The sequence below is a fragment of the Budorcas taxicolor genome, chromosome 15 (assembly GCF_023091745.1).
Source record: "Budorcas taxicolor isolate Tak-1 chromosome 15, Takin1.1, whole genome shotgun sequence".
NCBI lineage: Eukaryota > Metazoa > Chordata > Mammalia > Artiodactyla > Bovidae > Budorcas > Budorcas taxicolor.
This window is the reverse complement of record NC_068924.1, coordinates 62016122-62029663: the sequence shown is the minus strand read 5'-3', so window position 1 is coordinate 62029663 and position 13542 is coordinate 62016122. Positions and strand designations below refer to the sequence as shown.

At 36.6% G+C, this 13542-nt stretch overlaps 1 protein-coding gene across 2 annotated transcripts in view; it reads right to left on the bottom strand.

Annotated features, from left to right (window-relative positions):
• Nucleotides 1-13542, bottom strand: part of HIPK3 (homeodomain interacting protein kinase 3) — an 80437-nt gene that overhangs the window by 13273 nt on the left and 53622 nt on the right. For both annotated transcript variants that reach the window (XM_052652327.1, XM_052652328.1), the window contains exons 3-6: nt 9896-10019; nt 1734-1853; nt 1044-1130; nt 370-554 (exon numbers count right to left, since the gene is read on the bottom strand). In XM_052652327.1, coding sequence (XP_052508287.1) covers nt 370-554; nt 1044-1130; nt 1734-1853; nt 9896-10019 — 516 coding nt within the window. The remainder of the gene's footprint in view (nt 1-369; nt 555-1043; nt 1131-1733; nt 1854-9895; nt 10020-13542) is intronic.

Here is a 13542-nt window from a genome sequence, read left to right as displayed (position 1 = left end):
CTGAAAAAAGGAGTTTTTCAATTTGGAGTCTGCAGGACTCAAAATTGAAGGAGGAAAAACTTAACACTTTCTTTAATTATAAATATGTCCGGTCATTAAGGTAAGAATATTATGTAAAAGCAATATCACTCAGTCATTTTCAGTATGCTATTTTGGAAAAAGAACACTGGACTGTGACTTAGATTTGCATTCTAGTTCTGCTCTGCAATTCACTGTCTATGTGAGCTTGCTCAAGTTAGCTTAACCTCTTTTGACTCAGTTTACTTATATTTAATGAAGAAACTGAATCATTTTTCTAACAAACTGGTTTACTACAGACAGCATTATCATTTCTTCAGAATCATTTTAAAAGATTTTAAAGTAACATACTGGTTGCTATGAGGGAAATCAAGAAGATGCTTCATATTAACAAAAGCATGGTTCAAAGTCTCAGCTGGAGTAATTCTTAAATCTGCATCAATCAGCAACATTTTTTTCAACAGACCAACAAACTCTCTTCTATCAGCTTTCTCAGCCAAAAGATCACTTCCTTCCAAGTCCATCACTGTGTTCACCTGCAATATCAAAATTTCAAGACATCAAATAAAAATAAGCCATACACCGTAGTATATGTTAAAGTCTAAGAATTAAAAAAAAGAAAACCTCAACACAGGAAAGAACAAAGAACTATAATTATTTTCAAATAAGAAAGAACACATCTCAAAAATATTTTGAGATATCAAAAAGCATTCAAAACAGGGGGAAAAAACTGCTTTAACTAAACAAACATTCAATTCTAGAGAGATGTAAGTAAAAGAAATATGTTTGTGAGGGTTTTCCTTTTTAAAGAAAATACTGAAGAACAGGATAATACAAATCAAAATATTTGATAAAGATGAATGAAATTTAGTTTCTGAAACCTTAGAATCAATTTCATTTGAAGAGCTTAAAAATAGCAAGCACCCTGTCATGTAGAAAATGATTAACGTGTTTTGGCATTCTTGGCATTCATGTCCACCAGTTTATATGCATGAAAAATTGACAAATGTGACTGTGGTACTCACATGCACTATATCATCCAGGCTGTTGAATATGTACTTTCTGGCTTCTTTAGACTTCATTCCTGTCTCTGCCTCATGTTCTTCCAGTGTCTTATTGAATATATCAGAGAAGGAAAACATCTTATTACTACCATTTGTACATTCTTTATTTCTTCAATTCTGGCACATTTAGTCTAATATACTGAATATTCTAAGGCAAGTAGTAGTTTCAAAAGAATAACTATCAAAATATAATTTTTAAAAGCATACAGAAAATGAGACATTCAGGTTCAGGTCAAAAAATATATAGATAAAATCACACACATAGATAAATTCCCTAACAAAATAAGTTAATCATTAAGGATTTATTGATCCTGGGAATAAATTACATACTTGGGTTACAGCATAAGTGGTTAGGTTCAACCCTGTCCCATAAAGTTTGATAAATGTAGAGCTGGGTAGGGAAGAACTCAAAATGATACACATAAAATTTTTGAAACTATTTAAAAAACATTTCTAATTGTGTTGCCAGGTTAGAGAATGAGCTAAGCTATTCAGAAAAGACTCTTCTTATTAAAAGTGGTATTGGGGAATGGCAAAAAGGAAAACTCAAAAGAAACAAATGTAATAAAATAAAAATAGGCACAGAGAGTACTATCCATGAACATAAGGCATCTTAGAAAACGGTTTTTCTAAATATTTTAAGTGAGTTACCTTTAATCTCCAACCAGAATGGGAGAGATCTGTTTCTCTGCAAAAAAATCTTGTGGATTTTGTACCCACATTTAACAGCTGTTCTCCTGGTAAACCTTGAGTCTGAGAAATGTATCGAATCTGAAAGATAATTTACAGAAGAGGAAAGTTATTATTTTATTGCATTAAGACATTAATTGAATAGCTATAATATATCAGACACTAAGCTAGATGTTAGGTCAAGAATTAAATGATGTAGAGTGTGTGCCCTAGGAAATCAGCCTGCGTGTGTGCTAAGTCACTTCAGCCATGTGCCACTATGGACTGTAGCCTGCCAGGCTCCCCTGTCCATGGGATTCTCCAGGCAAGAATGCTGGAGTAGGTTGCCTTGCCCTCTTCCAGGGGATCTTCCCAATCCAGGAAGTGAACCTCTGTCTCTTACTCTAGTGGAGAAGATATAAGTAAGCAATTACAAGGCAGTGTAATATATGTAATACAGGTATAATAAAGGCATGCCTCATGAGAAGGCAAAGAAGAGTTGCATAAAATAATGGTAGTCATATAAAGTTCTGCTCAAATCAGGCAGTAGAGAACAAATAGTTTGTTAGCCCTGAAGGAGTGGAGAAATATGACCCATTATGATATAAGGCTTCCCTGGTGGCTCAGACAGCAAAGAATCCACCTGCTAATGCAGGAGACGCGGGTTCAATTCCTGGGTCGGGACGATACCCTGGAGAAGGAAATGGCAACCTACTCCAGTATTCTTGCCTGGGAAATCTCATAGACAGAGGAGACTGGCAGCTATAGTCCATGGGATCGCAAAGAGTCAGACACAACTGAGCAAGTAACAGTTTCAAGGTTATAATATGGAAAATAAAAAGAATATATCCACACATTGAGAGACTGAGGTTCACTAAGGGCGAAACGGCAAGAGACGAAACTGATCTAGTAGGCAAAGGGTTTTAGCGATAGGTTAAGAAGTTTGGGTTTTAATCTCAGAGGTAATATTCAGAAGCCACTGGAGAAACTGAAGAAATCTACACAGGAAATTGACAAGCTACTTGACTCAGTGACACATTAACCTGACTGGGAAATCAGGACTATGGGAACACTGGAGGGCATGCATGCATCTATGTCATGACCTATGTGTGCTTGGGTCAGTAGGGGAAGAGACACAAGCACAGATGAGCTCTCTCAGAAGGACACTGAAAAGGTCCAGCCTCTGGGCCTCTGAAGTTAATATCATTCTGTCTGAACACTCTTCCCCCACGCACCTGTATGGCTACGTTTCGCTTCCTTCAGCTCTCAGCTCAAATGTCACCTTATTTCTGAGGCCTTCCATGACCCACCAATAAATAAGGACAAGCTCTCCCCTCTTCAGTACCCCTACCTCCCCTTCTCTGTGGTATTTTTCTCCACAGTGCTTTTTACCATCTGACATTCTGCACATTTACCTTGTATTTCCTTATCCATTCTGCAGTAGAAGTCGGAAGGACTTTGTCCTGTTTCCTTACATATACACCCATGACAGTGTCTGATACATAGTTGGCCCTAAAATAACTGTTCCCCCTATAATATCTGTTCCCCAACTCAACAACTGGGCAGCACAGGAAATAAACAGAGGCTTAACCCCCTGAAATTGTGTTTGAAAACACAGGGCTCTTTCTTTAAATCTAGAAGACAACTACCCTATCCTCTCCTGCATCTTCTATTTCTTCTTCTCTATGAGATTTTTGCCCTCAAGCTACAAAAATGTTTAATATCTTCGAGCCTAAAAACAAAAAACTCCCTTAACTATTTGAAACATTTAACTGAGTAAATCTTAAAATAATAACCTATAGTTTCCTTTTCATGCTAAGCTCAACACACAACAATTAGAACTCTATTACGCTCACAAAACGATTAAGTGATGTTCTGTCATTAACTGAAACATTTAATAGTTGAACATTAAACCTTATCTTACTTTAACACTATTAGCTATTATCTTTTCACTTAAAAAACTGTTCCTTTCATTTCCACATCATTCTTTTCTAGTTGTCTTCCTACTTCTTGGCACTCTTTAATTGCCTTCCTCCATAGCTTTATCTCTAATTCTATGTCTAAATATTTATCTCTAGCTCTGGAGATCTAACTGCTTAAGTGAAACTCTCCATCTGGAAGGCCTTTTGGTACCTCAAAGTGAATACATTCTAAACTGATTTTCTTAAACCTGTTAACACCTCAGGTATTTCCCCTTTGGTGATCACTATCCTGAATGCCTGAATCAGAAACCTGAAATTGACGCCTGACAAGTACCTCTCCCACATCACCCTCTTCCCAACAACCAAAACTCGTAACAATTTTATCTCATTTGTATTTTTCATAACTACCCCTCCTCTCCATTCCTCTTCCAGGTCTTCTTCAATTCTAGTTATACAGTCTCAGTAGACAGCCTCCTAATTAGTCTACATGCCTCCCTAATGGGCTTCTCTGGTGGCTCAGTGGTAGAGAATCTGCCTGCCAATGCAGGAGACACGCGTTCGATCCCTGGGTCAGGAAGATCCCCTGGAGAAGAAAATGGCAACCCACTCCAGTATTTTTGCCTGGAGAATCCTATGGATCCATGCAGTCCCCAACCCCATCCACTCATCCCCGATTCATTATTCATATTGCCAAGAACAAGAAATTGCTAACAGCTATTTTGGTAAAATGCAAATCTGATTGTTACTCGTCTGCATAAAATTACTTTACTGCCTACAGGCTGGATTCCAAATCTCTAATTGTGGCATACAAGTCCCCCTGCCCCCCGGCCCGCTCTATCTCCTCCCAGTTCTTCACACATTCCGCACCTGCTGAACCTTGTATGCGCCAGTCTGTCTTGCCAAGATTGCTCTCTAACTCCTGCGTCTCACGCCCCTGTCCCTCTCCCTCCTTGCCACTTCACTAAGCCAATGTGCTAATCTTGTACTGCTCCTTCTTCAAGACTCAACTCAAGAAATTCTCCTTTGTAAAGCTATCCCTAACCAAAACAGAGGCAATCATCTTCTTCTGCGCTACCACCACACCTAGAATATAGCAATTTTAATGCATTTATAACACAAAACAACTAATTTTACACGTCAGTTTTCCTTGCTAGACTATGTGCCTCCTGACAACAGTCTATGTTCATGTATAGTTGTACCCCCAATTTTACATGAAATGATAATTAAAATCTTCACCTTACAAATGAGTTTCATTTCATTAAAGTGCAGTGCCTTTCCCTCACTCAGCAACCCAAGTGCCTGAGTTCCTTGTTTTATGGAACGAGAAAATGAAAAGTACCCAGATGCTGCATCAGAGTCTCTCAAAGTAGGGAAGGTGGTCAACATCAATTTCAACAAACATACACAGGGCATTTATTATGACAAAGACATGTAGATTAATAGAATATGGTGTCACTCTTCAACAGCATTAATTCAGTAAAACAGATAAATATTTAAGCCCATAATACGCAATTAAACTAGGAAGTGCCATTATAAAGAAGAAAACAAAGTGCTAAAAGAACCCAACAGAGCAGTTAATATACCTTAGAAGTAGAGATAGCGCTGAAGAAACAGCAAACGAACCTGCAAGTTTATTTTTGGTCCTAATGCCTGCCAGTCATTTGAAGAGAGAGAACTTGTTCCACCTATCTGCCCCTCCCATCCCCAGTGGATGAAGGGCAGGGACTTGTGAATTCAACTAGAATTAAGCTAAGCAAATCAGATTTACAATGTCAGAAACATAAACTAAGAAACTCCAGACACTGTTGGAGGAACAGCTGAAGGGCATAAAGCAGAGCTAGAGTTTGATGACTATGCTAACATAACCAGAGTAAGCAGAAGATCTGAGTAGCAAGTCAGACTCAGAACAGATAAAAGCACCTACAGAGCAGCTTAATTATACTCATGATCTAGCACCAAGTGAGATTCTACCAATGCCTACTAACTCTTCTAAGTGTTGCTGTGAATCCAAAACCACCTTCAACTCCAGACTCCAAAAAATCCAGTCACAGTAAAGCTCATTCTTGGATGTATGTGATAGTCCACATATAAATGGGACTTCCCTCACAGCTCAGCTGGTAAAGAATCTGCCTGCAATGCAGGAGACTAGGGTTCAATCCCTGGGTCGAGAAATCCCCTGGAGAAGGAAATAACCCAATCCAGTATTCTTGCCTGGAGAATCCCATGGACAGAGGAGCCTGGCAGCTGCAGTCCATGGGGTCACAAGAGTCGGACACGACTTAGTGACTACACCACCACCACCACCACCACACATAAATAAATGAACTCTCATTAATGCCTACTTGAGAAAGACTCTTTGAGACCTGAATAGCTTGATGACATAGAATTCCTTGAAGATTCTCACCCCACTCTAGAATTGAAATAGGGAGCTTTATTTTTCTTATGTAAGATATAATTTGATATTACCAAGTGTAATAAAATTTGAATATAAATTCAGGCTTTTAGCCATCATGGATATGATTCTATCTAAACTCTAACAAACATTCTGCAAGACCCATCAACATTTATCAAGTAAATACTGCCATTCATCCATAAAAATATTATTTAATTTCCTGAACGATATTGACATTTTCCCGGTAAATATAAGTCAAATTCAGTACATAAAGCACTAGTGAGACAGTATACCTACAATAAAGACAGGAAGGGATCCAAAGCACAGTACCAATTCATGAGGCAGCCATCTCTAAATAGACACAGTACATACAATTGTGTACGAACAGAAATAAATGCATATGAGAAAAATATAATGTAAAAAATGGTCAGTGGCAAGTTGTAGAATCCAAAATTCAAAGACGTAATTGCCTTGGAAAGACTTCAAGAGATGACATACGATCAAAGGAACAGAACAGAAAGCTCATAATAAAGAATTAAAATAATCTGGATAGGTTTTCCTAGTGACACAAATTTGGCCTTGAAGTATATAACTATAGGTATACTGTTAACTCTCTTTCACCTCCTCTGGAAAAAAACTTTGGGTTAGAATGTTAAATAAAGATTACATGAAAGACATTATCAACAAGGGTTAAGAAAGAGATATTATAACACATTTCATAGAAGTCTTTATCTTTGTAAATGTTTCACATGCACTTAAATGTACCCTGCACTTTTGCATGTTGTATTGGGCGTAGTGCTCTATGCCTGTATTAGCAGTTCAGTTAATACACTTGGTTAGTACACTTGGTTAATCATGTGTTCAAATCATTCATATTCTTACCGATTTTTTTCTATCTACTTTCTCTATCAATTACAGAAAAAAATGCATTGTAAATCTCTACTTATGATTATGGGTTTGGCTCCCTTTTTTTGGTTCTATCAACTTTGACTTATAATATCTTGAAGCTGTTGCAAGGGATATAAAATATAGAATTTCTGTGTTTGTGATGAATTGAATTTCCCAATTAATTCGCTGGGCTTCTGCTCTTTATAATCATACTGATATATTTGTAATATAAGAACACTCCTGTTGTTAAAAGCAATGTTATTATTAAAAGCAAAACAGAAGAAGAATATCTAGTACAACATACAATTTGAGAGAGAAATATTTGTACAAAATGTTATCACAGGGGAAAATGATAAACTAGCAGAGGCTGCTGGCTCCTTCCCTAGAGCTCAAACCTGGAGACAGAATACCAGTGGAGGTTGATGAATTTGAGAAACTAATATAAAGACAGTGAAAACCCTCTTTGAGCGAGGAGCAGATTGGCAGTGGCAGGGTGGAGGTGGAGTCCAGAAGAGGGCTAGTGCCAGGGAGTCAGGGCAGACTGGAGTAGGGTTCAGCTGGACGCTTACTGCCCTGAAAGTATCATTATCAATGAAGTAGTGTAGAGGCAGTCAACTGCTAACAGCATAGCTGTTATTAAACCTGCAAGTTATTAAACTTCCCCACACCTTGGCTTCCTCATCTATAAAACTTCATAGGGTTGTTGTAAATATTAAATGAGTTAAAGTGTTGACAGTTTCTGGCACATAAAATAATTCAATAAGTATTAATTAGTAATGTTACTACTACTGCCCACTGGACTGCCACTGAAAGGCAAAAAATAAGTAAAAAAAAAAAAAAATAGCAACAATGCCCCAACTGGGTATCCAAGTATATCACAGGAGCTGATGCCTAGAACAGGAAACAGGTAACAGAGAGAGGCATGCCCTTTCACATCCTGATTAGATGATCATAATCCAGCGAGCTGAGGAAATTTTATGACATTCAACCACATAAATAAAGTTAAAACAACCAAAACAACAACAACAACAACAAAATTCCACTCATGTGAACATTTTCATGCAAAAATGCATTTCAGAGTCCAAAACCAATTTAGAATAAAAAATAAAAAATAAAACTTCAAATTAGGAAGACAAGGGATAGCCCTTCTATTTCAGGATAGCCCTGAAAACAGGCATTTATCAAAACCAAGCAAGCATCATATTTGAAAATGAGTATGAAGTCTAAGACTGGAACAACAGCAAAATCATCATTCCTATTGGTTTGCATACATTTATTTTGGAAAATAACTTTTAAAATACTGGGTTGATAACTGTATAACTATTGATGCTATATGCTAGTAACTTTTTTCAATTATTATGACCTTTTGGAATTAATATAATACACATTCTGAAAATACTGTTAATCTGAATCAGATAACAATTTTTTCTCACTTTTGGTTTTTTTTAATTTATTATAGATTTTAGAAAAACTGAATTTATAGAGTCCTTTTCAGTATCAAGATGAGTTGTCCAAGACCAACTACAAGGTCCAAATTCAGAGTAAAATAGCGATTATACTCCCACTAGATGGTGTCCTGTTCCAGAGCACTATTCATGCCAATAACTGGCGGTCCACAAGCCAAAGGTGTATTTCCAGCATCTGACAGGTTCCTCAGTACTTCAGCACCCAAGGCATTATGGGACTTATCAACCAGATCATTAATTCTTTCAAAACTAGTTAGCGTGGCATCTGAATCAAAGTTAATGATTGGGTTAAAAGATGAAAGAAGGTAAAAATCTATGGAAATTTTTACAGAAATGGTCTTTTAAGAGGTATGTTGAACAGGGAGAGGGAAAGTTAGAGAATTACCAAAAAAAAAAAAACTGGCCTAAAAGAAGTTTCATGGGTAGAAAGTTTTTGGAAGAGGATGAGATTAAAGTTAACAATAACACCTAATAATTAATATTAAATGATTTTTAGAGTCTCAGCAACATTTAAGTCACTAAATTAACTACCTCTCATATCCCCTTTTATGAAGAAAGCTAAACCCTAGAAATCAGCTATCTTGCTAGTTATGTCATGCATGCTTTTAAAATGTTCTACTTCCTATTTTTTCATATCTAAAAGTTAAACAGTATATCATTTAAATAGAAATATAAGCCAAACAAAATTTATGTAACTTGTTAATGCTGACTAACATTTTTCACTAAAATATGAGTTGAGTATATATCTCTTTCTAATAAGGGAGACATGCTATAAAACCCTTTCAAAAAGTGAAGAAGACAAGTACTTCAAACGACAATCCTGGTAATAAAAACCAAGAGAATAGCAAACAATATTGTCTAGTAGCTTAGAAAGACTAATGAATATACCTGAAAACCACCATGAAAAGTGTGTAATGAGGTGACTCCCTGGATTCTATGGAGAATCATTTCAAATAATCTTAAGCTAGACTTTTAGCACCATCAAAAACAGTGAAAAATACTAAACAGGGGTCAGGTAACTGAGTTATTTAAGACCAACAAAAGGTGCTGGCTCAAGACCAGTAGTTATGATGCCTTTTATTTCTTGGGACAGGCTGACATTGCATCCATCACCAAAATCTGTCACCCAGGCAAAGCATTATTATTTAAATGGACACAGTCCAGCCCTGTGTATATATACCTACAATATAAAAATTAGGACTAAAAAAAATTCTCCCAAGAGGTTTACAAAACTGGTTTTCAGGCACGTGGATTACAACTTTGTTTATGAAATTACAACTTTGTTTATGAAAACACTTTAAAAATCAGATTCTGTTTTGAGATCTTGAATTTCAATTCCATAAGATCCCTGGTTTTGCTATTTTATTCTAACAAGATCTTCACATGTATTGTATGCCTGGGGAAATATTCCTATAAGTCTACTGTTTTTCTATACATTCTACCAACTCCACTGGATTATCATAACAGTTCTGTTACCTGGTCGTACTCCAAGGCTCCTGGGTAGAGAGGCCATCCAAGGAATAATTCTGCAATCACGCATCCCAGTGACCACATGTCTATGGCTTCACAAAATGGCAACCCCAATATAATCTCTGGAGCTCTGAAATTCAAAAAATTTAAAAAATGACTGTAAAATTATCCAATTCATCTTATATTCAAAGAAAAGCTCATAAAATGAGAGAAAAATCATCTAGTCACAGTAATTCATCATTTTTCAGAACTCTTTCAAACCTAACCATAATCCTGAATTAAACTTAAAGGGATGCTATGAGTACAATGGGGAGCTTCCTTGGTGGCTTAGCAGTAAAGAATTCACCTGCAGGAGATCCAGGTTTGATCCCTGGGTTGGGAAGATCCCCTGGAAAAGGAAATGGCAACCCACTCCAGTATTCTTGCCTAGAAAATCCCACAGACAGAGGAGCCTGGCGGGCTACAGTCCATGGGGTCACAAAGAGTTGGACACAACTTAGCTACTGAACAACAACAACATGAGAACACCGCGATGATAAAATATCTCTACTTAATCTAAATTTTATTAACATGACAGCAAAAAATAAAAGAAAAAGCGTAGATCTTGTTTTTTGAGACGACAGCAGAAGTCACACACTAGAAAGAGACTGACAGATTATCAGATACACACACCATGACATCAGCAGAGCTGAAAGCCAGACGCTGAGAGGCAAGACGCAAACCAGACCAGACCAACCCCGAAGACCAGCCACGGATCTAGGCCGAGGCCGTACTCCAGAAGATAATGATAAAACTGGGTTATTTGTTCTCCAAAACAGACAAGACCAAGTTCACCATATTCTGCCTTAAAGGGCAGAAAACTACAGAGTACATCAAAACAGTTAAAAAGCATTTTAGCACTTATAGAGCTTTGATTATCTGGAAAATGTATTCCATGAAAGATACAATTCTCAGATAAATTACGTTGCTACTTCCATGACTTTCCCTTAAGAAAATTAACATTCTAAGAGAAGTTTCACATACAGTTCTCTAATTCCAAAGTTATACAATCATGGTTATCCTGAACAATCTCAATGGTACAGAGAAGTTATAAAAACAGTACAATAAATACTTTTTCCTAATTGTATAAAACCATTTCTACTACTGAGAGTAATTTGCCAAATAATGGCATGCTTTGTATTTCCTACATACAAGATTACATTAATCACAACACAATCATCAAAGTCAGGAAACAAATACTGATACATTTTCACCAGCTAAGCCTTAGACTTGAAGTTGGGCCAATTGCACAGATAATGTCCTTCATGGCAAAAGAACCCAATTCTGAATCATGTACTGCATTTAGCTGTCATCTCTCTTTAAGTCTTTTCCAATATGGAAGAATCCCTCAAGTCTTTCCTTGATTTCTATGATCCTGGCATAAGATATTACAGGCCAGTTATTTGTAGAATATCCCTTAGTACGGGTCTGTCTGACATCTTCTTATCATTAGATCCAGGTTATAATCTTTGGGAGAAATGTTTTAAAAGTGATGGTTTTCCTTCCTCATTATATGCTATCAGGTGGTACAAACCTTGGCAGCACTACTGATAATGCTCACTTTGATTACTTGGTAACATGGTATCTGATAGATTTCTTCACTATCAAGTTTCTTCTTTCCCCTTTGTAATGAAGTTTTTTGTGAAGCACTTTGAGGCTGGAATCCAATTTCAATTTATCCATTTATTTACCTATGTAAGTATAACGGATTCCTATTTTATTCAATGGGTTACAATTCAATACTATAATTACTTATTCTGATGCTCTTAAGTCGGAACTCCTTCAATGAACAACATGCGTCCTCATTACTACTGGGGTGACACTGTTCCCAGGATCTCTCAGTATACTTATTAATACAGTTTTAAAAAGTCCTTCTGCCAATTTTTTTTAAACTTAAGAGTGCTGATTGTCATTATCTCCTAATGCAGTGGTTCTCAATCTTGGCTGCACATTACAATTTTTGTGCTGGCCACACCCATACCAATTAAATCAGAAACTCTGAGGATGGGACAAAGGCATCAGTGGGTTTTAAACCTCTCCAGCTGATTCCAATATATGACAAAAGAACCAAAGCCCTAGACTCAATAGTTAAACCCAATGGGAAAGACAATTCCATCTCCTCCCTACAGTTCTGTTCGAAATAAGTTCAAAAGATAATAAATTGCTACCATAGATTTGGGATCTGTCTATTGACTCTACTCCTGAGTATCTCTGCTGTAATTAATATTTAAGATTCAGTAGATTCTTAATCCGTAGTACATGTTAAAAACAAGTCAGTGTCATGGGGAGATACTAAGAGGAATAAAAGAACCTTAAAACATAGTTATAAAAAGCCTTCACTCTTTTGACTACTTAACTCTGTAACTGTGTAGATGTATACATGTAAATTATATTCAGACGTAATCAAATGCTAAACTACTACAGAAAGAAAAGGCTTACCCTAAATAATATTTATTATCATATTCACAAGATTTTATCTTTTGTTCACTATTTTATACACAGAACATAGCAGAAAATATGCACTCAATAAACATTTAAATAAGCCATGCCAACACAGGTTGATTCACACAAAGGAAAGAAAGCATCAGTGTGAAATGTGGGTCTGAACTAGGCATCGGAAGAATAAAAGTCTAGGCAGAAAGAGAGAGAAATGAGCACAAGAGTTTATAAAGTATATACTAACCTATACTTCAAAAGGTTCAAAGCAAAAGGCAGCTAGTTTCAAAAAGTATGGAGTAAATGAGATTCACTAGTAATAGTTAATCATGTATTAAATTGAATCCTAAAGACTTACAGAGCTATAGCTGTGTGTAAGGGCTTCATGGTTATTTTGAAATAATACAAAAAATTCACAAGACTTGAAATGGACTACTGTAGAAAATTTCAACATTGTATTTGGTAATGCAAGAAAACTAACAAAATTAGTATTTAGGACATACAACTTAAAGAGACAAAAACTGCTTGAAATCTGGTCAACAATTAAGAAAAGAGTTCTGTCAAGTGGACAAAGAGTGATGAATTCTTTCTGCCATTTGCTACCATTTAGTGAGTGAGCCACTTTGATCGTGATAAGAATATAGACTTATTTTTTAAAAATCTTGATTACAAATTGTATAAAACCATTTCAAACATAAAATCTAAGATTCAAAAGTTATATTTAGGGAAGCAAACTCAAATATCTCATTTTTAAACAAGAATTTTAATTGCAAATTTTATACAAATTCATTATGTATTATTGCATCAGTTTAAAATCCTGAGAAGCAGATGAGATGTGCAAAAAATTTCTTGGGGAGAAAATGTCTCTGAAGGATACAGAGGGAGATGAAGCAGGAGTAGGCGAAGAGAGCCTCAGACCTCGAGCAGTTCTGACAGCTGTGAAAGAGGGGCAAAGGAAGAATTAGAACTTCTATGCGACTGCAGTGCTGTTAAGAGAAGAGTCTTGGCAGGGTCAGTGGAGAGTCTGTAAGCAAAAATTATCTGCTAGAGTAGGTCCCCATCAAACTAGCACAGCGTAGCTCTAGGGCCCCCAGTGTGTTTGGTCACTAGCTGGGAGCAGCCCAGAAGAATGGGCCTCTGCCCAGCACTGCTGCCTTATCTAACAGGCACAACAGGTG